The 26,472-nt window shown below is 39.5% G+C and overlaps 2 protein-coding genes across 4 annotated transcripts in view; both read right to left on the bottom strand.

Moving 5' to 3' along the window:
* fam168a (family with sequence similarity 168 member A) overlaps positions 1-26,472 on the bottom strand; it is a 51,999-nt gene that overhangs the window by 25,283 nt on the left and 244 nt on the right. The window contains exon 1 of one of the 3 annotated variants that reach the window (XM_054742741.2): positions 26,268-26,384. The exons of the other annotated variants lie outside the window; for them this stretch is intronic. The gene's annotated coding sequence lies outside the window, so the exon portion shown is untranslated. Of the gene's footprint in view, positions 1-26,267; positions 26,385-26,472 lie in introns of those variants that run through there. 3 annotated transcript variants of the gene reach the window in all.
* Positions 11-26,388, bottom strand: LOC139062503 (zinc finger BED domain-containing protein 4-like). Its single transcript, XM_070543511.1, has 4 exons — positions 26,326-26,388; positions 13,098-14,065; positions 12,889-13,006; positions 11-12,762 (listed from the first exon to the last, which is right to left on the bottom strand). The coding sequence occupies exons 2-4, from the start codon at positions 13,143-13,145 to the stop codon at positions 12,419-12,421; spliced, it is 510 nt and encodes a 169-aa protein (XP_070399612.1). The 5' UTR covers positions 13,146-14,065; positions 26,326-26,388; the 3' UTR covers positions 11-12,418.

Genomic DNA, 26,472 nt, shown 5'->3' with positions numbered 1-26,472 from the left:
CTGAAATTAAAACAGCAAGAGGTCATGATTACAATGAACACAAGAAAAAAGAAAAGCAAATGAATTAAAACAAAAATTAAAAACAAGCAAGCACTAGTGCAACAGTAAATGGTTAGTGATAGCAGCAGGGAAAAGTGTATTTCTCAGCAAGTGTCTAAGATAGCTGCTGTGTCTTTAGCCAACAATAACGTATTTAATAGCAGTGTTTACTGTAATAGGCTGTATGGATAATTACTAGGTATGCATTACACTAGCAGTGTTTATGTATGCATGTGTTTTTCTCAGCTGCTGTTTGGTAAAATGAGTGTATTTGAGTGATAATGAGATACAAGTATGAATGTGTTGTGCTGCATTTATCATTAAGTATAAAGGGCAATGCAAATAATGATCCAGCCAATAAAAGAGCACAACAAACCCAGTGAGCAGGCAAGTGACGGCAAGCAAAACAACCAAACAAAATACGGCACACCAAGGTTCTGCAGGAAGCCACAAAGAAGCACGATCCAGGACGGACGGGTACCAGAACCACAGGTGTATTGCAAAAATAGCAGACCATTGAGGAAAAATAAAAAATACAGAGCAGAAAAAGTTTAGATTAATTGTTTCTCAGCAATGAGGCGTGGTGTGAATGTGGCTCTGTTGTGTGATAAATACAAAAGTATTTTTTGTGAATCCATTTAACGCCACACATTCACTTAATTTACAACCAACATTAATCTGCCCAATTGTGCTTCTTGCACGTCTGAGCTTCAAATGAAATCCGAGCCAATCTACCCTGAACTTGTTCTTCACAGTCAGGTAACAACAAACATAAACCCTTCTCATAACTGTAGCTTTAATTATAACTCCTAAACATAAACTCGTTGATGCCAAACAGCACTGAAGGGAACTTTGCATTAGGGAAGGCAGAAAATCAAAGCTCTTAATCAGTATTTAGAAACACAAAATCCTGGATACAGTTGCTGTTTACACAGATTCTCGAAAAAAATACGCCCCAAAACACAAACGTGTGTGTGTAAAAAACGGATGTATTTGCTCCAGTTCAACACTTCAATATCTGTCTCACGGCAACAAAAAAAAAAGCATCTCGAGGGAATGAATTAACCTACTGGAATACAACTCAAAGCAGATTCCCCATTAAACTGCTGCATCATCTGCTGTTTAATCCTTTCCTCCAGCGCTTCTCATCCTTCCACCTTTTATTCCCCAGCACAACTTTTCTTTGTTTAATTTCTCATTAGCTTTGCCCACCATTGTTTTACACTTTTTAACTAAAGGCTGAGTAGCAATGTGTTAAAATGCACACAACACTAACATGTTAACATTGAAAGTTCCATATAAATTACTATTTGTTGGTATTCTCACAAACTTAAAGACTTAAGCATCCAACTAAACTATGAAGAAGAAAGTCAAGATACCTTAAGGTTGGGCAATGTGTACACATTTTACAACCTATAACATTCTAGCTGGTGATGTTTAGATTTTTTGTAGGCCTGACACGCAGCAATACAGCAGTCACAATGGTTTCCAATTAGTTTACGGAAGTAGACCACTGGGGAGTCCTCATGTGAGAGATGGTCCTTTTCTGAATTTCATTGGCTATTTAATGCGACAATCAGCAATATACGGCATCGCAATTGGTTTGAGCTACACATGTGAGACTAAAAGCACTTCTAACCAATTGGCCAATAGTTGTAGATGTTGGGTAAGTAACCCTATTAGATCAGGTAATGATGTTGATCAAAAGTTTGAAGCTAATTTGAAGATGCTACCAGAAGTTATGGTGGGAAAGAGAAGCATCTAAATAAATCTTGAAGGTTTTCAGCGGTATATTATGTTGGGAGTGTGAACACAGAACTTGTTGTGGACGAACTACTCTATTGGAGTACTTTTATTGGGCCCTTGTGGAAGTAAAAAGACTGTTTATGGTCAAGATTGATCTATGCTGGCTATTATGAGGTTTCGACTAATGAGTTAAGCCCGATTCACACAGTGCGAGCTCCAGAGAGGTAGCAAACTACATGGCCCAAGATTTTAGAGTGTCAAACTGTATGACGTCTCACTAAAAGACGACAGATACCCAAAATGGCGATGTTGAAAGGGAAAAGAGCACTAGGGATAACATTTCTTTAATTAGACCTCAAACCAAACTCCAAAAACGAGTGCTCAACATGTTGTGTGTACTCTCCATTGTTGCTATTGCCGATTCAGCCATTTTTGCATTTTACACTCATCAGTAGTTTTATCACGTTAATCTGTAGGTGTATTTGTACTGGTTGATTCCAAATTTTCTGACAAAACTTGAAGGCTGTTGGACAGTAGATTTGGTCACGAGGGTGCTCAATAAGCTATTAGTGAGCAGGTCACACTGGACAGCTACAGACCTGCAAATCACGTTCACATTCATCGTTTTTTGCACAATGTTAACTGGGCCTTAGACATCTTTTTGACTTTTCTATTGGTCTGACAAATGTTTTTATTGTGTTTACTTAGAATTTTTTAATTTATTTGTGTTTATTGTGTACAATTACGGTTGTATTCTTGATTGGTATACATCATTGGAATCACAAAATACCTAGCTTTCCAGTGATGTATGAATATGTATAATATGCCAGAAAAAAAAGAGTTTCAGTTTACATAATGTCCCATCTGCGAGACCAATGCATAGGATTAGAAAAACTATCGCTCTTAAATAAATGATTGTGAAAGGCTCTTCCTATCGTTGATGGTCAATAAATTCGTCCAATCACCCAACTTTAGTAAGTGTGATTTAAATACAGCACCTACATCTGTCATAAACTAACCTATAAAAGAGTTGGTGAGTGAGGCAGCAAAGCCCATTAACACACAGGCAGGTGGCTACACTGACCCCGAGGTCTTCTCTTCCCAACACATTCATGCCCAATTACAGCTGTGCATGAATAGAGTGGAGAGCCATGGGTGTGTTCATCTGTTTCGTCGAGTCTGAGTGCAGAAAAAGGTTACGGAAAAGCGAACGGGTGAGAACAAGAGGGCCGCCACAATGCTTTTAATGAGGGTATGTGTGTGAGTGAGGAACAGAGGACAACACAAATCCATGTTTTAAGTGGGAGTGCCTGAGCATAACTTGCTGTGTTTTCAAGAGGAAAGGTATTGAAGAGGTCTCCACTCATACAGCGCACTTTTTAAACAAGTAAGCCCACCCTGCCACAAACCAAATTAAGACCATTATCAGAGATTGTTCACTGTAGAAAAGGGAACACGTTTACCTTTCCTTACAAATATTAACTTCTCACTGGAGCAAAGTTTGGATTGCAGCTGGAAGTTTTTTTTTCTTAATTTGCGCAGATATTTTGAAAATACACAACATATTAAGCATCCTGCTTCACAGTCAGGTAACAACTGTGAGAGCGGGGGTGGGGGGTGGCACACGTTCCGTTGCTGTTTCTCACCTGTATCAGCTGATGGAGGGCTCTAGTTTCGTTGCGCCATTCTTGTCAGCGGACACGGTAGGGTCGGGGAGGGGGGAGGGGCATGACGCTTAGCCTGGCGGGTGGCCAAGCAAAGCCTGGCAGGCCGCCAGGCTTGTAAAGCACTGGGGGAAACCCTGCACAGGAACATTATGCAAACATTTAAAGAACCCAATAGAGGCTGGCTGCAGTTAGGGATGTACATAGTTAACCGGTTAATTTCCATTAATGTTGTAACCAAGTAAAATAGTTATTTTAGTTGGTTTCCGGTTAACCGGCAATCAGCTGCTCCTTACAGGGAACACTGTCATTGATGATAACTGAGCTGTCCTCATGATGTAGTCTTTTCAAACATCCATTGACACCTAATACACAACCTGCAGGTCATGACCATCAGAACAGCAACAATCACAGCTAATGATTGTTATAATCATCAGCCTCAACAAAGAACTGATGACAACTCCTTTGTTTTTGCTGTTTGATATTGTCAAGATCAAAGACATTATTGGTAAAACTGATTTAAACAAACAATCATCAGATGATTATTTCTAACATAAACATCAGTGATAGTTTTTATATATAGGTTAAAGATGTGAAAAGTATCAATGAGTTTAATTTATACCCTTTTAATGACCTCTTTCGAATTTTAAAGGGAGGCTAGACAGTTTTGGCTTGCGTTTAGCACCCCCTAGTGTCCGTTTAGTAGATCCAAAAGCAAAACTTTGTTTTTAAGTGACAATGTATAGTTTTTACAAGGGATGAGCCGGATAAAGCATTTTTGATGAATACGAGCATGAAACAAGTAAAACTCGTAAATGTCTGTAATCGTGCTGAAGGAAAATCCTCATTGGGTAACTAACTGTCTTCACGCTCTGTGATTGGCCAGTCACATAGAGCGCCCGCCCCTCCCTACACAGAAAACTCTGCAGCCAGGAGCTCAGTCTGTCTAGCCCATGCATCCACGCGCACACACTGACAGTAACGGATCTCTCTGTGCTTGCTTCACTGTTGCTCATGCTTCTTCAGTACTCCCTAGGCTTTCTTCAGCTTGGTTTAATATTTAAAGTCACTTTCTTCGTAACGTACGTGGTGCATTTGACAAGAAAGAGCTGAAAATGGCTTGTGCTGCGTTGGTCGCTGCATCCGCTCTGCTTGTTTTTTTTTAAACTCCCCCCCCCCACACACACACACACAACATTGCATTCTTTTAACAGTGTGTGGGAAAAATGACAAGAACGTTAAGAAAAAAACCAGTTCAATCAAATTAAAATAAAAAAAGTTGTGTTTGGTTCTAGTATTTCGTATTTCCTAGTTCCTGCTGCATGAGTTCAGATGTATTAATTTATGCACTTAAATATTAATGTTCTGATTTTATTGAAAAACTTGTTCTGTAATAGTTCCTTTACTATTGTGATTAAAAATATTTCATCTAAATTCTGAGGCTGCTCTGTAAATAGTTCACAAAAAACAATACGTGTAGCAACTTCTGATCAATCCATATCAATTTCAGACTTAAAATAATGTATTGATATAAACCACACCCACTTACGGTTAATCTACACCCACTTCCAGGTTAGGCCACGCTCACTCCGAGTACAGATACAGATAATTTAGATGGTTGAACAGATACAGATAGTGGTGTACTCGCTTATCCCTAGTTTTTACCATTAATCATTTTATCCATTGAAATGTTGTTGTAAATGAATCAAAGGGTCTAAAATAAATGGGAGTGGGTCTAAGTATCTGGGTGATGCCATATTGAATGCCATATTTCATTCTACTGAAGCTCGCGAGGACAGAATGCATTTATTGATTTGTGACAAATTGTTACAAAACTTTCAGCATTAATGAATATCTTTTACACATTTACCTCTTCACTCATTGCAAGTGATGAAAGAGAATCTGATGTTATTTTGCTGGAGGTTGCACTCCCAAGGATTTTTTACCCTAATGGCCATCTGTTGGTAAGGTCTTACTTGAATACAAAAATAATGCTTGCTTGCAATGATTTAGGTACCTACTGCCCCCTATTGCCAGGGAAAATACACACTGTCACTTTAAAGGGATTATAAGGAAGTTTGACAGCCAAAACATGTATAGAAATAATAAATTTCTTCTTCATACATTCTCCTGCAGTGCCCTGGTCATGTAGAATGAGCCCTGGCATTTTCACTGTGATTGCCTGTTTTTCTGTAAAATCACAGAAAAAGCGAGTTGATCGGGTCGAACAGGCTGCTTCATGCGCGTTCACGCTCAGGCATAGCCAGTAGCATCTGCTATCCATAGCTTTAGCAGCAGAGAGAGAGGCAGTGCCAACTCAGCGACTTTGTCGCTGTTCCTAATGCCTAGTGAGAAAGCTAGCTACATTTCTGAGGACCCATAGCTACTTTCTGTAGAACTTTCTTCTTGACATTTCCTGCAAATTAGCAACAAAATAGCCATTTTCGCTCCGAACTGTTCTTTGGCTCGACGTTGTTTCAGCTGTCATCAAGGATATTTAAGTTACAGATACATTGGATGTCACTAGTGCTTTAGCTCATCTAGTAAGATGTCTGACTTTCATGCAGAAGACTTGGGTTCGATTCTGGGTGTGAACTTAATTTTTTAATTGGAGTTTCTTATTTAAATTAATGATATATTTTTTTACAGTAATAAGACGCCCACATTTTTTATTTGAGACTCGCCGAAAGGCATTGAATTCACGGATAAAAAAGATGTGGGTTCAACTTTCATTTTGGAACAATTTTTCAAGCAAGGGAAGGGAATGATCTGAGCATGCAGGAGGACTGACCCATCTTAAACCTTTGTTGGCTGTGCTGAAGAGAAAGGTACAGAACCAAATTACTTAATTAGCTGTGTGTTCTCCTGTCCTGTCCTCCGGGCCCCCTGTGTTCTTCTATCCTACGGGCCACACACACACACACACACACAAGGACTGTCTCAGCTGTTATTTTCATTAAGGAGTGTGCACGTACAGCATGCACACCTCATGCATGAGCTTACTTTTGAAGCTGCAGTTACGCGTTAGGCCTGAGTGGCAATCGCGAGCATAAAAACTTCAAACTTACTTACAGTCCCTTAACACTTCAATTTGAAAGCTGAAATATCTCCGCCTTCATTAGTGTCTACAGGAGTGATTCATCACTAAATTAAACAAATCAGCTGTATTCATGACCTAAAACATGCAGGAAACGTGCTGCAAGCAGACTGCATCACCAGCTCAATTTTTTTGAGAAGATGCAGAAGGTGTTGGGGGTCTGAGCGACATTTCAGTAACCCTGTAAAGGGTCATTTTAGCACATACTTGGTCTAGAAAAATAATTTAAAATATGAAAAAGTTGCAAAGTATCCCTTTAAATACAAAAGCAGTTTTACTGTTTTAATGTATAGGTTTATTTAGTAGCACAGGGTTAAATTATTGATTTTGCCTTCAGAATATGAAAAAAATCTTGAAGATGGGTATACAATTTCCAGGATTTAAGCCAAGACATCCTTCCTGAATATTTTAGTGGTTTTGCTGCTTTCTGTTTCACATGATTGACACCCACTGGTTTAAGGCTGATTTGCCGCGGGTATTGACAGCTTAGGTAGTTAGACAAAAGGTTGGTGGGAGAAAAAAAAAAACCATTATCCTAGACCAAACGATGTGGTGCGATTACTTGAATGAGTTCACTTTGAAATACCTATTTGTTCTAGAATGAATGGGGAGATTTGGTTGGAAAGTGGAATAGAAAAGCTGCAGCCCTTGAAACCAAAATACACTCACAAGCAACAAACTAATTGTGTGTCTCACAGCGTTGACAAATAAGTAAATCAAAAGTTCTCAGTGAGACTTTGCTAGCATTTTTTTTAATTAAAAAGCAGCACCCGTTAAGCTTACAGATTTCATCACACAGCACGAAAAGCGTGACTTTATTTTCGTAGCAAAGACTCAACTATTTACAAATAAAGACCAATATCAGGTTGTTTCCCCCCCCCCCCGGTTGGTGGTTATGTATCACACCGACTGCATCTTCAAGCACATGTCTACACCTAAAGGTCTCATTGACATCATCTGAGAGGGTTGTCTTTTTGTGCAGAAGATGCAGTTATGTGTTTATAAGGAGTGGAGGAGCAAACTAGTTAATATTGATTTTGGCTGCTTAGGGAAAATTAGCAGGTGTAATTTAAAAACAATCAATTAATTCTATTTATATGTGATAAAATGCTAGTACACTGGGAATAAGACTCTCACACAAAACAGGGATTCATTCACTGCTAACTGACATTATGAAGACCTTTCTGCTCCCGTTGTTTTTCTAGACTTTGTTAAGATTAGGCTCCATTATTCGGACTTCATTTGGGCTCCACTCACAAGCTGTAGCCTCAAGGATCAACAACAGAAACACCAGCCTGGATATTAACAGAGCTAGTAAAGAGCATTAAGAATCACTGTTGTGTTATATTCAAAATTCCAAAAGTTGATTTTCCATTATAGTTAATTATACTTCATTTGTGTCTGTCAATAAAAAAATCATTGAAAAATAAAAACTGATAATGGCTTCACTACATGAAACGATACTCAAGCAGCCCCGGGGGACCCAAGAAGGTGATAATTATGAGGAAAGAAAGATTGTGGAAGAAAATAAAACACACACTTGCACACAAAGAGCGACCATTCCTGCAGAATGCATACGACTCAACACAACCCCCACACCGACTCTGTTCTCCCACATAATACCTTGCCAGGCATCTACTCTTTAAGGAACAAATCAAAACTGGTGGGCGTTATCACGCTCCCACACTGGAGAGAATAGAAGTGAACAGCTTTTTAAAAATCCATTTTAATCCTCATGAAGGAAAGACATTTTTACTGAGGTCACAGAAATGACAAAAAAAAAATACTGTAAAACAAATTGTGTATTTTGTAGTATTTCTCAAGATTTTGTTCATAATTTTGGGAGTTTCTTTTTATTTTTACTTGATAGTGTTTCAAGTGGTATGAAAAAAACTACAAATAGATTAAGATTCAAATTTCTATTTTAAATCAGAATATTTTTTCCTTTGTGCATTTTCAAGCCTTTTATTTGTGAAAAACATTTTATCAAAAAAGAAGAAAAAGCCCTCTGATTATTATTGAACTACCACATAAAACAGAACACCAGCTGACAGGTGAGATTAGAGGTGCCTGTTATAATAAATTTGATTATCCAGAATCATGTCCAAAGCCTGATCCCTTGTTTCCAAACCTTAAAAGGCAACGTGATGAAAAAAAGGCAACGTGATGAAACCCTGATGAAATCCCCCTGCCTTCTACACAATCAGACCTCCTAACAGCTTAGGGCTATTTTAGATCTAGGACAGCACTAGACACTTTGGGACACAGTCTCCCACTTTTCTTAGTGCTGGATTCATCTGGTTACAGTCTCCAGAATTATATCATCATTTATACTCCTCATGGGGTCTGCATTCCTGAATTAATCTGACAATACGGTGCTGTCTCACAGAAGATAAATGGGATTTTCATATACCAGAGCGTCTATAACTTTAAATATGATACATAATCCTTTTATAGCGATGTCTATCTTTTCTGAAGTTACTTTGGCAACCATCACATCAAGAGTTGTACACAGTTGGAATGAATCAAATACCCATCTTTATGGGTGTTATTAGAAGCATTTACACTTGAAGAGTTATGGAATTTGCGAAGACATCAGAATACTGCGGCTGTTTCGTCAGTGACTGCCATCACTAATCAGCATCAAAAGGCAACCACAGCAACTTTAATAACATTTAGGACATTTAATTCAGTCAAATTACAGCATATTTTATGCCATTCGGGGAATATGACACTTCCGGTGCACTGTGATTTAAAAAGCGTTTTTCTGTAACAGGGCTGAGCGCTAAACTATTTTTAGATGTAGCACTCATGGGACGTCTTTTTAAGTTAATTTTTTCTCCCCAGAACTTTATTCAACAAAGATAATTACTTGTTTTTTGAGTAAGGACGATGAAAAAGGCAAAGCCATGGCACGCCGATATGCTAAAAAATGGTTGTAGTCTATAGTGATAACCAAGTGTTACCCTGTCAATATAGTTACTCATATTCTACTACAACTTCCACAATACATAGAGTTCTAGTGAGTTTACATGTATATGGTGTATGCATGTGCTTCAGAGAATCAGGCAGTATTGAGAAAGTGGATTTTCAGGCTGGAAAATTGGAGCGGGATTTAGTGAACTGAATTCACTCATATTTTGACTGATGAATGTTAAAGTGAGTACGCTAACTCAGGCATGTGTGAACGGCTTTATGAATGACACTTTCTTGCTATTTGAGACTTCCCAGGAGCTAAAGCCTTAAGCATGAGTCATGCTTCTCCGTCAGCTCCAAAAGGGAGAGACACACACGCACGGATGGAGACATTTTGCCCTCAAGCTTCTCCGTCTCATGGGGAGTGTTGCAAAGCAGTTACCCGCCTGGACAACAGAGGGCGTAGCGCTGTTCTGTGGTATTCTGTCATGTATCCGGTCCAAGATAGTGTGTTTATATTGGGTGTTTCTCAATGTGCCTTGCCTTGCGAGGAGATATCTTGCGAGGCCAGGCGCCTTGCTTACGAGGACACTGTCCTTCCTTGGTCAAAGAAAACGGTTAAATGGAACAGACTTGCATCACGTGACCACGGCGGTCACGTAACATCACTTAACACGGGAGACAACGTTATATTTTATTTGTATTAGTTTCAATATAAATATATAATGAGCCTTTTACTTTTAAAATTGTGTACATGTTTATTAAATTAAAAATATAAGCGAGTTACTACCCGTTAGCCACCGAAGCTGCAACTACTAAGCAACTAACCAACAATACATAACTTCTTTCGATCTAAAAAACATTTTAAATTAGCTGACTTACTTTTAAACTTGAAAATTGTCCCCGAAGTGGGAAGAGACTTTTTAACAGACAAATTTGTCTCTCATTCTCCTACGCCTCTTCGTGCGCTTGCCACCTCTAAACCCACATTTCCTGTCATTTCCATCCACAAATAAAACTCTTGTGGCGTATCTTTTCACCCCTCCAGTCACGGGGAATTAAACATTCATATTTTTAGAGTTTTTTTGCGAGGTATTCTTCAAGCTTCTCCGTGTCTGCCGCTAGATATCCTCGACTCTCTTTATGTTTTTGTGGGCGCAATGGCGGCGGTGTAGACGACAGCGGCGTCCTGACCAATCACAAGCTTGCATTCTTCATCTTGACGGACGGGTGTTTAGAAAAGAGAGCTTGACTCGGTCCGTCCTTGTGAGGGCTCCCCAGCAGGCTCGCGCACGGATAACGGCGTTGCGTGTCTCTGCACTGATGCAGAAACATGACTCAGGCTTTAGCCAAAACATCCTGTTATCCATAGACTTTATGAAGAGTAGACCCCACAAATGCAGCCGTCATTGGCAGTAGTGGTTGGTGCGGCGTCTACTCTTCAATGTCTATGCTGTTGAGGACGGACCTCTGTAATGAACAAATTTACATAGATAAAAATGTTCTTTTTGAAATTACACTGACAATTAAACATGTCTGAAGAAATTTCTTGGTATAGGGAGCTTTATGGGCCATTCCCATCTGTACCGGGTCGGCCCGGGCCGGGTAGCCCCAGTCGGCCCCAGCCTGGCCCGGTTGATTCCACACATCCTTGCCTTAAGCCCATGTGGGCTGATTCTACCCACCAATCAGAGGCTTGCAGTAATGGAAGGTGTGAATTTGCTGTCAGCAGTGGGTGTGTTGGCCCTGGTCGGCCTGAAGCAGACCCCCTCGAGAAGAGGGCTGAGAATGAGCCTTGGTTGGCCCGGAAAAATACCAGGCCACCCAGATATGTAAACAACCTACGCTACCCGGCCCGGGCCGACCCGGTACAGATGGGAATGGCCCATAAGTCACGCCTATCTACATCTGGACCATGGGCCCATGAAAGAACGAAGAAATGAATGCAAGTCAATGGGGCTAAACACTCTATTTTCTAATTCCACTTATGTTCCATGGATTTCACATATGATGTCCATGAATTTTTAAGAAGGTTTTTGATAATAAGAATACACTTATTTTCTAACAGGGGAAATGCTATTTTAGGTTTTGTGTGAAAATAAGTCCAAGACAAATGCGCTTCACGAAAGTGACGTCATCGAACCAGACACAGAGAAAACTGAGGAAAAATGTGAGTTCAGCAAACTTCAAATCCTTCCCACAGGAGGAAAGAACCACCATAAATCTGGCCATTTGGTAAGTAGCAGCTACGCTAGGGGAGAGGAGATTAGGTGGTGACGTTACATATAGTTTTTAGTAGGGTTGGGCATCTAAGGTATGCCGATCCGATACGCATCTCGATACAAAGTATTCGATCCAATATAGTCACGATACATTTGTAGCATTTTGCAATGCAATACAATTCACACCCATATCACGATACAATGCGATAATCCAGCACTAGCTAATTACATCAAGTTTATGTGGTGATGTGAAAGATGACGCAGTGCCACTGAATGAGTTTGATTGTTTATTAACCAAGTAAAACCAAGACCTTTTTACAAACTGGCTTTTCTCCCAGAGCCCGAGCGTCGGTTTACAGTAGAGGACCATGTTAGAACACATGGCATTATTTTATCTGTTTACAAGATAAACAGAACATAAAAGTGAAAGATGTACAAAAAATATTTGCACTCTCAACAGAAAGAAGGTTTACCATTGTACAACAAGAAGTGTGATTTAACTTTTCATCTATGAAAATAAAATTTACAAAGATGTATTTTGCCACTGAATATTCAAAACTTAACGTCGTGAACTAGCAGTGTTATGCTGCTTTTACTTTGAAACACCACTGTCACTGTAAACAACAGGCTAATACAAATAAAATAAAATTTAAATAAAGTTCCTTAAAGCAAACAGGAACCCTTGTGGCCTTTTAGAATTGTGCACACACTGCACAGTGGTCAGTCACCTTCAGTTAAAGGTTTTTCTTCAGAAATATCAACTGATTAACATGATCAGGGTGAAGCAAGCTACGCTGAGCAGTAACTATGTCTCCAGCTGTGCTGAAAACTCTTTCAGCTGGTACGCTTGTTGCTGGGATGGACAGATATCTCTTTGCTAAAGCTGATAGTAGTGGAAGATCTACTTGCAGTCTCCACCACTGCAACACATCCCCATCCAAACCTAAAGTGTCCCTCTCCCTATATTTTAAGATTTCATCCTTAGCTTTCTCTCTGATGGTTTTTGTTGGTGGTCTTGCACTCAGGAAATCTCCAAACATCTGGTCCATGGCAGTCTTTTTCTTCAGAGGGGCATCATCTACAGAAGAGGGCAGAGGAGAGGCTTAGCAGTTCTGCTAAAAATCTTCCTTTTATTTACTGTCTGAAAATTACTTCACAATAGCATCCTCACTAAATTTGTGGCATTGTCTCCATTTAAGCCAACCTGTGTTCTTGTCCTCTCTGGAAGGGCTTTTGTCGCTTTCTGTTCCAGCAGTCTGGTCCTCTTCACATGTGCCTGTTGCCTGGTCTTCATTTGACATTGCTGTGTCACTGCCCTTTTCCTTAAAAATGCAAAAACATGGACAATAATGCACATTACTCATATATTATTAGTTTTAACTGCAATAATGATCTTACTTCAAATGTTCTTACCTCTCCATTCATCTGTACCACCTCTGTTGTTATCTTCATGAATTCCATATCCTTGGCACCACTGTCATCCAGAAAAGCCAGATCTTTAAAACGCGGGTCAAGTGCTGAGGCACAGTGGAGAGTGCCTTCAAGATATGTATAACAAGTCCTGCCTGAATCTGTCTTTCATGTGGGAAATAACCTCTAGATCACTCTCATCTGGTTGGAACTGTCTCTGCAATTTGGCTTGGATTGGAGAGATAATGGAGATAGTGGGATTTTTTTTCCTCACTGAGGAGTGTGGTTGCCACTTTCAGAGGTGACATTAATTTGATGATCTCTGGGATCAGTGTCATGTCATCTTCTGTCAAACTCGCCATAGCCTCACGCCTCTTTATCTTCCTGGACAGCAGGGTGTTCAGCACAACAGGCTGCTGCTCCCAGAAACGCTCCAACATGTCGAGGGTACTGTTCCAAACGTCATGGATGTGGTTGGGCAGGTGTAACTGTGTCTGTATTTCACGCAGAACTTCAGTTGCCTTGGGGCTTTTGTGGAAAAAGGAGACAAGCTTCCTAATTTTCACCACCAGCTCAGAGACATTGTCCACCTTAAAGGCTTTTTGAGATGCCAAGTTCAATGCGTGCGTGATGCATCTCACGTGTGGGTCCATCTTGGCGCCAGCACCAGCCAGAATCATGTTTCTGGCATTTTCTGTGACTAACACAGGGCTCTTCTCTTCGATCTTCCACTCGCGGCAAACATCCTGAAGTAAAACGGCTAGATTATTCTCTGTGTGAGCCTCGTTGAACACTCTGGTCTGCAGAACGTGGTTTTTGAGAAACCACCTGTCATCTATGTAGTGTGCTGTGACCGTTACATATGATGCTGTAGCGCACGATGTCCAGCCGTTCACTGTTACAGCAACTCTTTGGGCTTTGTGCAGAGACTCCTCTATCTCTCTCCTGACTTTGTCATACAGAGCAGGAATCTGTTTATCGGAGAACAGCTTTCAGTTTTGTATTTTATAACGTGGCTCCAAGACATGGAGGAGGTGTTTAAAACCTTCCTTCTCTGTTACACTTTAGGGCTGAATATCTTTGCAGATGAAAAATGCAATAGCGTCTGTTATTGCCGTAGAGCGCGCAGAACTCAAAGTCAAAAAATACATGCACTGGGAAGAAAATCACGAGCACCTCCCCCCTCTCTCTGTCAACTACACACACAGTGAATCAAACAACTCTGTGATGTACGCCTTGGAAGTTAAACCAAAGATAAACAATCAATAACTCTGGGCAATATTAGCAGAAGACAGGCATTATTGCCTGTGGTGGAGGGAACTAAACAAATATGAGATTAAAATAGATCATTACATAGCAAACAAAGTGGCAGCAATATCCAGCCGTCTCTTTGCACACATACATCCAATATTAACGAGCAGCAGCTTTAACAGATTTGCTGATCAGTGGCAGAAAGCAGATAACGGAATGGGGAAGCTAATTAGCATAAAAAGCCTGCATGAAATTATGGAAATGCTTCAAAGAAAATCAATGCGATCTATTAGGTGTCCCAGAGGGCTCATATCTGAAGACAGTGACCACAAAGAAGGACAGATCTCCAGTGAACCAGGGTATGAATGTTTGTTCAGTCTTTATTTTTATTTTTTTTATTTGAACAACCCTCAACTACTTGCTAATTGTAAGATTCAGCTTATTCCAGCATTATTTATATTTTTACAATAATTAGTTTTGCTAAAACAAAAGTTTTTGGTATAGCAGTAAATTATTATAATTATATTTATTATTTGCAGGGACTCTGCCTTCAGTTGGAGAGAAACTGCTTCAAAGCCTACCACATCAAATAAAAACGACTGAAAGTTTACAAAAATAAATGGTCTTAAAAACTGTTAAAAATGATACCAAGGTTCAAACTTTTTTGAGAATAGATGCAATACAGTTCAAAGTTGAAATTGTTCATTCCAAATTGTTTGCCCAAGTCATTTTGAAGTTCCTGTTCGGTAATAAATGTAAAAAATTCAAATCCGTTTTTTGCTTTTTCCACTTTTAAGCTGATTTTTTAAAGGCTTTAATAGAAATGAATTCTAAATACAAACCATACACTGAAAGCTGAGGTTGTTCTGAAAAAAGGAGAAGAGTTACGCACACTTTGCACTTTTTATTAAAATTTTGCAACCATAAGATTAAAAAATACCAGGCGGCCATGTTATAATTATGGTCATAAGAGGGTTAATGAATATTAACCAGAGCTGCTCCTGACTACAAACACTAGGCAGCAAAGTGTGACAGACCTTGGGGATGATATGGCAACATTTCACAACTCGGCAAAATGAGAAGAGAATGTGTGTGTGTTGTGTTTGTGCACGTGTGTCTGGTGCAAGTAGGAGAACCCAGACAATAATGTTGTCTCATCACAACAACAGCAGGTGGGGATAATTAAAACTGTATGAGCTGACATCCACTAATGTCAAGTCCGCAAAGAGCTTCCTAGGGAAGAAAATAAATCACTTATGGATTTTTTTCCCCTTATAAAGAAATCTGTCACATTTCCTCCTCAAATTAACAAAGAATTGTACCAAAAGGAGCAAAAGGTCTTGCTGTACAGTAAATTTAAATACAGTCCAACAAAAATTATTAAACAGATTGGATGAACTTATCAACTGTCGACGACAAGCTAAAGTCTTTTACTGATCAATTTTTAAGAGTGATATTTATTAAGCCAATGAATTGGTCTTAAAGATGGGACATTACATACTTCCTATATATATATATATATATATATAATAAATAGAAGATAAAATAAAAAGTTGCTGACTGAGCAATAAAAAAACTAATATTTTTTAAAACATAATACATTTTCTTAGCGTTACGTCTAGACCTACTCTATTTGATAACAGAATTATTAATCTGGTAAATAAACTAATTTTAATATATTTTATCTTTACGGTATAGCAGACCCTCAGAGCTGTCAATGCTCCCCTGACTGCTGAAGTGTGAACCAGCCGTGCTACAGGGGCATACCTTGGTGTGTCCTGCCATTTTCTGAGTTATAGCTGCTTTCCAGAGTTTTCCCCTTTCAGAAATGATGTATGATTTTTCAGAAATCCGTAAAAGTGTTTGTCTCATCATGTACTGTGATAAAATGTAAGTGATGTGTCTTTATATTTTATTTTTTGCTAAGCACGCCCCCTGCCCCGCAGAGCTCCGCACAATAGGAAACTGAGCGCCGACCAGAACTAACCAATAGCGTTGACTACCGCTTACTTGCTTCAAATTTAAGGAATACCTCAGCTGATGCAGAGTTTAACTTTTCACGGACAAGTAAGTCTCTAAAATATAAATATATGAGAACACGACATGAGAATAATACTTGGAAAACAACGTGTTTTAGCTCTGTTTGGCGGCTACAGAAGCACATTTATGAACACACATTTATCGCGTGAAGTTGCGATCTTAAACAAACAGAGCAACAGATTTTTTGTGTGATATGCTTGTCAGCCACTAGATGGTACCATCGGATAAGATAAATACTCCAGAAAGAAGTTTTAAGATTGGAAGATGAAGCGCTTCAACCTTGCCACCATGCCTCTTGTGAACACGTCACTTTTGTGTAAACTTTATTTTGGGTTTTAGGTGCCTACCTCCATTTGACTGTAGCATTAGAATTACAGGGTTACAAAGTTAATCAAAAATAGCTTGATAAGCTTAGCTATCATCTTGTCTTTATTATTAGATGGCACATAGCTGATCACACTTCAGACTAGAAGCTAATGATGGGTATATTAGAGCATCCTGGTGAAATAAGCTAAACTTTCATGAATGACACAATTAGTCGACTAATCATCAACAAAACTGGCGATTAGTGGACTAAAAAAATAGTTGTTTGTGACAGCTAACCTTCATTAGCATCCTCATATTAGCTTCAAACATTTTATTAACATCTTACCTGATCCAACAGGTACAGGATTACCCCTGCAGGGGTAAATGTTGTTGCTTTTAAGCTTAATATATTACCTTTATGACCAGTAAGCTGTGATATTCTATATAAATATAGAATATCAACCTGCTTGGTCTTTGGATGTTTAATCAGAAGATTCTAGGATTCTTTACTTTTTCAGGGATCAAACACACTTCGTCTCAATTCAGACAGTCAGGTTTATAAAAGATAAGAAATTTATTTTCTAAACAAATTAAAAACAAGACAAGTTAACTGTGATGGATAAATCTAAGAGGATGGGATGTGATGTATGGTGACTATGTGTGAATGTGAGGTTATCAGAACCTTCGTATCTAGAAGAACTGAGTTCTGGGTGAAAAGAATTTGGTTTGCATTAAGCTATGAAGTTGATTCTTATCAAAACCGGCATCAGACGCAATCTGTGTGTCTACCTCACCCTTTCTTTGGAGACCCTCTTCGCGGATCCAGAGGTCAGGTTTGGTAGATTAACCGCAGCACCGACTCTCCAGTCCAGAGATGTCTCAGAGTCACAACAGATAGATGAAATTGTTTGCATCTAGAACAGCTGTTTCTGAATAGCTGAAGGAATTGTTTTGCTGTGCCAGTTGTAGGCAGCGTTTAGCAGGGTTTTTGACAGCTTGTCAAAAATGCTCTGGGTTAAAGAGGGTTCGCTCCGGATGGCCTGTCCGTAGCTTGCTCTAGAACTGACTCACTGTCTAGTAAGCTCTGTTTTAATATTCTCATATTGTGATTTCTTGGCCAATCGGGACGTGCCATGTTAAGGGGTGTTAACAAGCAAACGTCAGAACGTCACGCCTCTTTCAGATACAGGATGTTCTGATTTGTGGCTAAGAAAATATCTATGTGTCATGAGGTTTAACTTTAATTTATCTCTAATGAACGTTGTGTCTGAGTGTAGATAATGATTCACTTGTTAAATCTAAAATTACTGATCATAATATCAAAATGTTTCATTTCAACCACAGTAATTTGAGCACAGACTTATCAAAACATTTCATTAGTATTCATATAGCATTGGTTCATCAATTTCACGATTGATTAACTCATATGAGCTGAAAATAGTCATTGTATTCATGGAGTGAGCAATCCTTCAGTGTTATCAACAGAAGGCTTTGTTTGGGAACACAGGCTGACATCGTGTTCCTCCTGAAATGTCAACAAGGTTTGCAGAACCTTGTTGCTTGTTGGAAGGTAGAATGTAAAATCCACCTTAGAGAATGGAATTCATGTATGCCGATGACATGTAGGTCAGTTTTTAGGTGAAAACTGACCATTGCTGGAAGTTACACCCCCTCTGCTGAGACAAAATAGTCAGCTTTTGGCCGATAGGTCAGAAGTGCCACCTCCATTCAGATGTGTAGCTGAAACGAATTCAGGCACTAGGGCTGTAGCGAAGCGTCGATGACGTTGACGGCTCGATTCTAAAAATTAGTCGATGTCAGATCCGATAGCCGACACACCACGCCCACTTGTTGCATCCCCAGGAGTTTGTAAATAGAGGTGGAATCTGCCTGCTTTTCCTCTAGTTTGCCCTCTCACCTTCACTAACATCTCCGCAAAATACCGAAGACCCGAAACAATGTCCGTCCGCTACTAGATTCCTTTCCTGTTTTGTCCGCCTTCGTCTCCCGGCAACGGACAACAATTTCCGGGGTCAGATGCGCTGCTTCGTCTCTACCGCAGATGTAGAAAATCACCGGGAGCGTTTCTCCCTTCATAAAGGAGCTTCTTTCGGACATTAGGAGAGCTGTTTTGGTGGTAGCAGTCTCTCCTCTGTGCTGGTCTGTTTGCTGCTGGGTGTTTTCGGTTTATTCAAACTTGGTAACTTGAACTTAACGTTGGTAAAGCTACTGTTAGCATTTTCGCTAACAGCTTCTTGCGTTTGGATAAGCTGTTATGTTTTGGTTTAGAGTTCATCTATTTTGCAGATCTCCCTTTTATTACATTTAGAGTGCTGTGGGTTTTCGGTTTAGTTTAAAATATCACCCTGAGTTTGGTTTAACCACCCAGTTTAGAGTTTGGACCTTTGGAGATCCTTATTTTGGTCCAGAACCCTGTAATATTTGCCCAGTGGGACATCCCTATTGTTTGTACTTTTGTTTTAATTCCCCACAGGCAGAATTAAGTTTTATTATTCCCAACCTGTGGATGGAAAGATTTATGTTTTTTTGTAGTTGTAAATAAACCTGATCATCATTTTAACTTTTAAATCCCGTGTTATTGTCCCTTCCTTTTTGCACACGAGCCAAACTCCCCAGGAAGAGTTGTAACACCACTTGCCTCACGCACATAAGTGACCAAAACAAAGCAGCATGGAGACACTCTGTCTCCAACCACCTCTCAACCCACCTACACTCCCAAGTTCTACATGTCACCAGAACATAACCAACCGCAACACAATAAAAGCAGTGCTATACAAAATGGAAGGCCTGTAGTGTTTATTCTCTTACAGTAACAAGTTATCAATTTTTTTGCAGAATTTATTATAGATTTTTGGAATTTTATTAACTTTGCAATAGAACAATAATCATTAGATTAATTGTCTAAATAGTCATTAGAATAGTCGACTATTCGATAAAATAATTGTCAGAATAATCGTTTTAAAAATAATCGTTTACCCCCAGCCCTACCAGGCAAAGTACATTGTTGATTATGACATCTAGGGATGTGTATTGGTGAAATTACGGCGATACCATATATATCACAATACAGGGGAGACGATACAACATATCACGATGTATTGCGATAGATTTAGTCAGACGATATTAGATTGTGTCAGACTCAATTGATTTTTAGACTGAATTTATTATAGGAAATTCAATAAATGGTCCAAACTGATACTTAACATGTTTAACATGAGGTATCTGAATTATAATAGAGGGATTTACATTTCAGTAGTAGATACAAAACCCAATGCACACTGCTGCCAACTAGCAGTCGGTGTTTGAATTGTACCAAAAGAAAAGAGAACACTCCAGTAGTTACATGTAAATTCTTTTCAAAATTATATACAAAGCTTTTGAATATCGATATAATATCTCTGGAAAAAATATCACAGTATATTGTCATATAGATATTTTCTTACATCACTACTGACATCAAATATCCAATAAGGCTTTGGAAAACAACAATTTTGAGTAGGGCTGCACAATATATCGAAAAATTATCGTCATCGCGATAACAGGACGTGCGATAGGCCCATCGCAAAGCACGTCAAAAATGGCGATGTTTGGTTCAAACATTTCCATCCGTGTCATACATCAACTTTTTGTAAACCAGCTGTTTTTTACGCGGAAGTATTATTTGACCAATCAAATGTAGCCCTTCTGATATGCAGCCAATCAGATGGGTCCGTTCACGTAATATGCCCGCCCCCTACGTAGACCCTTACCCCAAAATTCCACTATCTCCGCTCCGCCCCCGCTTTCCGCTGCCGCTCGCTTCCCTTGTTCGTCATGCTGGCTCAGATTAACGAACGCACTTTGTGCTGAGGTTCCTGGAATCAGCGCTGCTTTCAAACATGAACGTGAGTCCGCTCTGTGTCGTTAAGCAGCTGATAATAACCGGGCTGACTCCGACACGTGCCGGTGAACCAACCCACCTACCTCCATGTTGCTAGTGTTCCACCGGGTGGTGACGTTAGCCCCAGGCTCCGGTTAGCTTCCAGCTAAAAGGCTACAGCACTCTCCTCCCAGTCCCACCCTGCTAAAGAGGGCATGGAAACGTTCCCCCACACATCAAAGTGATTTTTAATTTATGAGCTTTTATAACCTTGTTAATCAGGATAGTTGATTCGCTGCTGCACATAAACTGTCAGTCAGAAGCTCTGTTAGCCGGTTATCTTAAGAGGAGCTAGTTCAATTTGTTAGCTTTTTATCAGAATCATAGTTGCAGTTTCATCATCTGAGCTGCTTTTTAAGATCTAGGTAAACTTGTTCAATTTGGGCTTAAAAACAAACGTTTTCACATATTTTCCATGTAGTTTTTTGCCAGTTCCTCTTATGAATGGAAGACAATTGTTTTTCTCTTTCCCTCAGACAATCTTAATATTCTCCTAGTTTGGCCCAGCACAGTTCACTTCCCAATTGCAGCAACAGCCTTATATCATAACCACATAAGTGGAGAAAATGTTCAGTAGCAAAGAGAGAATTTGCTGTTGCATTTAAGTGATGTTAACTATTATTTAACATTTAAACTTACTTTCTGATTTTTTTTATTTATTCAAAAAACCCTGGTAAGGGAGGTTTTTCTGTATTTGGAGCATCAGAAAAAGTTTTATGGTGGAGGTGATGTCTTAAAGTCACTGAGAAACTGCATGCATGCAGTTTGTTGTTTTGCTGCTAATACAGTAGCAGGTGCATATTTTTGCAATAAAAATGTTATGTTGTAATGGAATTCATGCATTAGTTTTTGTTCGCTTTGAACCCAGAGCAGACGTCACACGCCAGACGACATCAACACTGCATACTTTAGTATTTGTTCATTTATCGTGAGTAATATCGATATAGCAATATTAAGCACTGTTATCGAATATCGCAGGTTTTCCTAATATCGCGCAGCCCTAATTTTGAGCATGAGGAGTGCCACCCCCTTGCATCTACAAACTGATGAGAACAATTGTGATTAGTAGATCGCTGCGTGCAGTGCACGTCAGGCCTGTTGCATGCACGACAATATTGCCCATCATCATAACAAATAGAGTTCGAAAGATTGTACGTATTGCACATCCATAATATTATAACGCAATCAGTCAAGTGTATAACTGATAATCAATCTGCATTAAAACCCAAACAATAAAAATTAAACTCACCAATAATCCTATTACTATAGCAGGATTTATAGCTCTTAGAATGTACTTTTTTGCTGCTGTTAATTTAAATGAAAGGCTTCGATTTAAGGTGCATAAAAGCCCCATTAGTCACGAGAGTAGCCAAGCATCAGTAATGAACTAATAGCCTGCAGATATGTGTCTGTGTGCACATGTACACCTTTTTAGATCCTAATATGACTGAAAGATGAATGCATTTTAAGTATACCCCCAGGGATCACATCACCCCCTTTTATCCTCAGATTTTATTACTTGTGCTTTTTCACACCTGCTGTTGTACAAATACAAGCACGCACACGCCTACAGAAACAATAAATGACCACGTAGCAATGAACAAGGACAGCATAAAGATGTTCATCTTTAAAAGAAAACCAGAGAGGTGAGACAAAACGTTTTCAGCTCTTCCGATTGTTTACTCCTTTTCTTTAGAATTGCTGAAATGGGCAATTTCTTTTTACTTGAAATGTTTTAAAACATCCTTTAAAGTAAAATTTCAGAGATTAATTTGGAAACTCACATCTTCAGCTGATATTTATGCACACATAATCCTAGAGCGTGCCAAAGACTCCTCAGTGCTCAGATTATATATGAATGCTGTGAGCTGTAGTCATGAGATCATTAAAACGAGTTTCTCAGCAAATGAAAACCATTTTGTTGTTATTAATTGTCTGATCTAGAAAAAATATAAAGTGTTTTATGGGCGAAAAGTGGCTCCTGTTTTAATGACGAATGGTATTTTTATGTCATCTTAAGGAATTTATTTGTCTGGAGTGTATTTTTTCTTTGTTGAATTCAGTGATCAAAATGAACCATAAATATATTTGAGAACATTTAAATAAACTATGTGTCTTGTAGTTAATTCATCTTGAGCTTTCCTGTGGATTTTATACAGCTCAAACACAACTTATGAACTTCCAATTAACAATACACACATTTTTTGCCATACTTATTGTTTTTATTAGATAGGTCATCTAACCCTCCATCGATGACCTAAGGCGGGCGTGGGGAACCCTGGTCCTCGAGGGCTGGCATCCTGCATGTCTTTGCTCCAGCACTTCTGATTCAGTGGTTGATTCACCTGTTCTGCAGCTCATCAGCTCTCTAGAAGCCTGTTAATCACCTGCTGATTGAAATCAGGTGTGATGACGCAGGGTTGAAACTAACATATGCTGGATAGCAACCCTCGATGGACCAGGGTTCCCCAACCCTGATCTAAGAGATTTAATAACGCACAGTTTGAATGAATCGTCACCTTTTATTTACTTACATCATTAGTGTAGAAATTTAATTAGCTGGATCTACCAGTATAAATAAAAGATATCTAATCGAATGATACAGATCTGGACAAGATAAACCGGAAGTTAGCCGAACTCTTCAGCTGCCATTTGTTTAATTCACTTGTTTGTTGCAAGCTAATCGTTATGCTATTTGAAGTGCTGAAAAGACTGTCGTCTGTAAGAGAACCATTTTCTGTCGAAACATTTTATGGCTCCAGCTTTCAATGGTCTGACGGTTTTACAGCTGCCTTGTAGACTCCATTATTCACACACAGGAGACACCCCCCACAGTATAACCAGGCAGAGGTCACCTTAGGCTGATGACGCAATCCAACGAGGACCTGTAATCATTTGAACTCTTTGAAGAGAGATGCATTCGCTTTAGCTTAGACTCGCTTTTTACTGCATCTTTAGAATAAAAAATATTTATCCTAGTTCATAACTGCCAATATCAAATTTCAGTGTGAAGATCCCAGAAAGGATGTGTTGTTGATTTTAATATACTCTCATTTGTCTAAAATTATTTTCTTTATAAAAATTAACTAGAAGATGACATTGTTTGTATTTTATGAAAATAAAGTGTTTCTAATAAATAATTGAGGAGCACATCAGACTCCCTTTCATCACCGACAACAAGCGAAGAGGTAGAAGAAAACAGAATCTAAAATGGCGTCATCAAGAGACTTAAGCCTAATTTATTCTTCCCGGTCTGAGTCGGGATGGACGCACACAACGCCATTATCTGTCCTTTCGAGGGCTCTCCAGGAGGCTTGCAAGGACGGAGTCGAGTTCTCTTTTCTAAACATTTGTCCAACGAAACGGAGAACGCAAGCCTGTGATTGGTCAGGATGCCACTGTCGTTGACAGTGCCGCCATCGCGCCCTAAAAAACATTAAGAAAACCAAAAATATTTAGTGGCAGACACAGAGAAGCTTGAAGAATGCCTCACGGAAAAATTCTAAAAATATGAACGTTTTATTCACCCATGACTGGGGGAGTGAAAAGATACGCAGCTAGCTTTTATCCGTGGACGGAAATGATGGGAAATGTGGGTTTAGAGGTGGTGAGCACATTAAGAGGTGGAGGAGGATGAGAGATAAATTTGTCCATGTTACAAAGTCTCTGAAATACAAAAAACACAATATAAACAGAATAGTAAATGCTCTATGTTGGACCAGATACATGACAGGATACCACAGAACAGCGCTGTGCCCTCTGTTGTCCTGGCGAGGAGTTGCTTTGCAACACTCCCCAGGAGATGGAGAAGTCCGAGAGCAAAACGTCTCTGTGAGTGCATGTGTCTCCCTCGTGGAGCTGACGGAGGAATATAAATTAAGCTTTAAGTCTGGTTTATATTTCTCTGTCAGCTCTGTAAAGGGAGACACACATGCATTGACAGAGACGTTTTGCTCTCTCACTTCGTCTCCTGGGGAGTGTTGCAAAGCAACTCCTCGCAAGACAACAGAGGGCATAGCGCTGTTCTGTGGCATCATGCCACCATTACACTCATATATCCGGTCCATGATGGTGTATTTACTAATGTGTTTTTATACTTCAGAGACTTTATAACACAGGCGAATTTGTCCTTCATCCTCCTCCACATCTCAAGTGGTCGCCACCTCTAAACCCACGTTCCCCATCGTTTCTGTCCATTAATAAAACATCTGCTCCACATTTCAGTCACGGGTGAATACGCGTTCATATTTTTGGATTTTTTCCCATGATGAGTTCTTCAATCTGTTCCGTGTCTGCCGCTAAATATCTTTTTACCTTTGACGGGACAATGGCGGAGCTGTTGACACATTTAAAGGAAGCGGTGTCCTGACTAATCACAAGCTAGCATTCTCCGTCACTTTTGACAGATATTTAAAAATTTGGGCATGTCTCTGTCACCCTCTGTGAGACTGTCGAGCCCTTGCACCGACTCATAATAGCGTTACGTGTCTCCTCACCTGCGCAGATGGAGAAGAATGAATGAGGCTTTAGACCTTACCAATGGATGGCCATTTGGGGTAAAAAATCCCTGGGAGTGCAACCTCCAACAAAATGACAGGCACACCAGACTTCTTTCATCACTGGCAACGAGTGAAGAGGTAAATGTGTAAAACAATGTTAATGAATGAATAAAGTTTTGTAACTGTTACATATCAGTGAATGTATTATGTCCTCACTGGCTCCCATAAAAAGAAACATGGCATCTAATATGGTGTCACCCAGAGACTAAGACTTCCATGTATTTTAAGGTTATACGTTATGAAGTTGCCAATGTTTTTCTACAACTGGGCATCATTTTATTCGTTTTCAACAACATTTCGATGGATATTTGCAGAGATTACCGGTAAATACTACACATTGTCTCTTTAAGTACTACTGAGAAAAAACACCATCCCCTACAGTTTAACAATATAAACAGTAAGATTATCACGTCTTTCAAAAGACACAAGTCCTACCTGTGACTATTAGTTTTGGGATTCACAATTAAAAAAGTTAAAATATAAAAACAATCCAGTGATGCATTTTGTAAACACGTAATTACATCCAGATAAAGCAGTGTGCTGGGATGTGCGTCATGCTTCTTTCCTGTTGAACCTGACAGCATTAAAGCCAAGAGAGACAAATAAAACCCACCCAAAACACATCTTCTTTACGCCTAATAACGCAGTCTGCAGCCTTGAGGACACGGTTTACTTTGTTGTTGCTGAGTATTTACATGATATTATATCGAAGCATGGCATGCGCTGCATAACAGAGATAGCAACTGGAGCCAAAACAGCACTGGTTGGACAAAAATGGTCACACTCAAACAAGCTTAAGACACCATTTTGAAAATCCACCGATTTCTGGATAACAACTCCGAGATGCCATCTTGCCAATTAACACTAGATTGGCTGAATTTAGAGTGGCTGTTATAGCACACCTTAGCAGGAACCCGTGTCATATAAAACTACCATTAGCTTAGCCTTTGGAAGCTCGGCTGAAAAGACAACCGCTAACCCACCGCCGCATCCCTGCGTCCATCCGTACACGCTGCTCAAATCGATAATTAGCATTCTAGCCGGGGAAACGGATTAGAAAAGACAATTAACACTAACCATGGTTGAGTTTGACCGGGCGGCACGTGAAAAGCCAGGGTCGATGTTAACGACTGACCGTAAATAACTTAAAACACTCCCGATGCGCCAAGTTGTAGAATCCGCTAATTGAGCTAGCCGCTTAGCATAGCATAGCCCGCTAGTTCCTCACGGAGGACAATTGAAGGGAAAAAAACAGACAAAAAAACCGAACAACTTAAAAAGT

The sequence above is a fragment of the Nothobranchius furzeri genome, chromosome 13, assembly GCF_043380555.1.
Source record: "Nothobranchius furzeri strain GRZ-AD chromosome 13, NfurGRZ-RIMD1, whole genome shotgun sequence".
Classification (NCBI taxonomy): domain Eukaryota; kingdom Metazoa; phylum Chordata; class Actinopteri; order Cyprinodontiformes; family Nothobranchiidae; genus Nothobranchius; species Nothobranchius furzeri.
The sequence above is the reverse complement of the archived record's forward strand: the minus strand, read 5'-3'. Positions and strand labels throughout refer to the sequence as shown.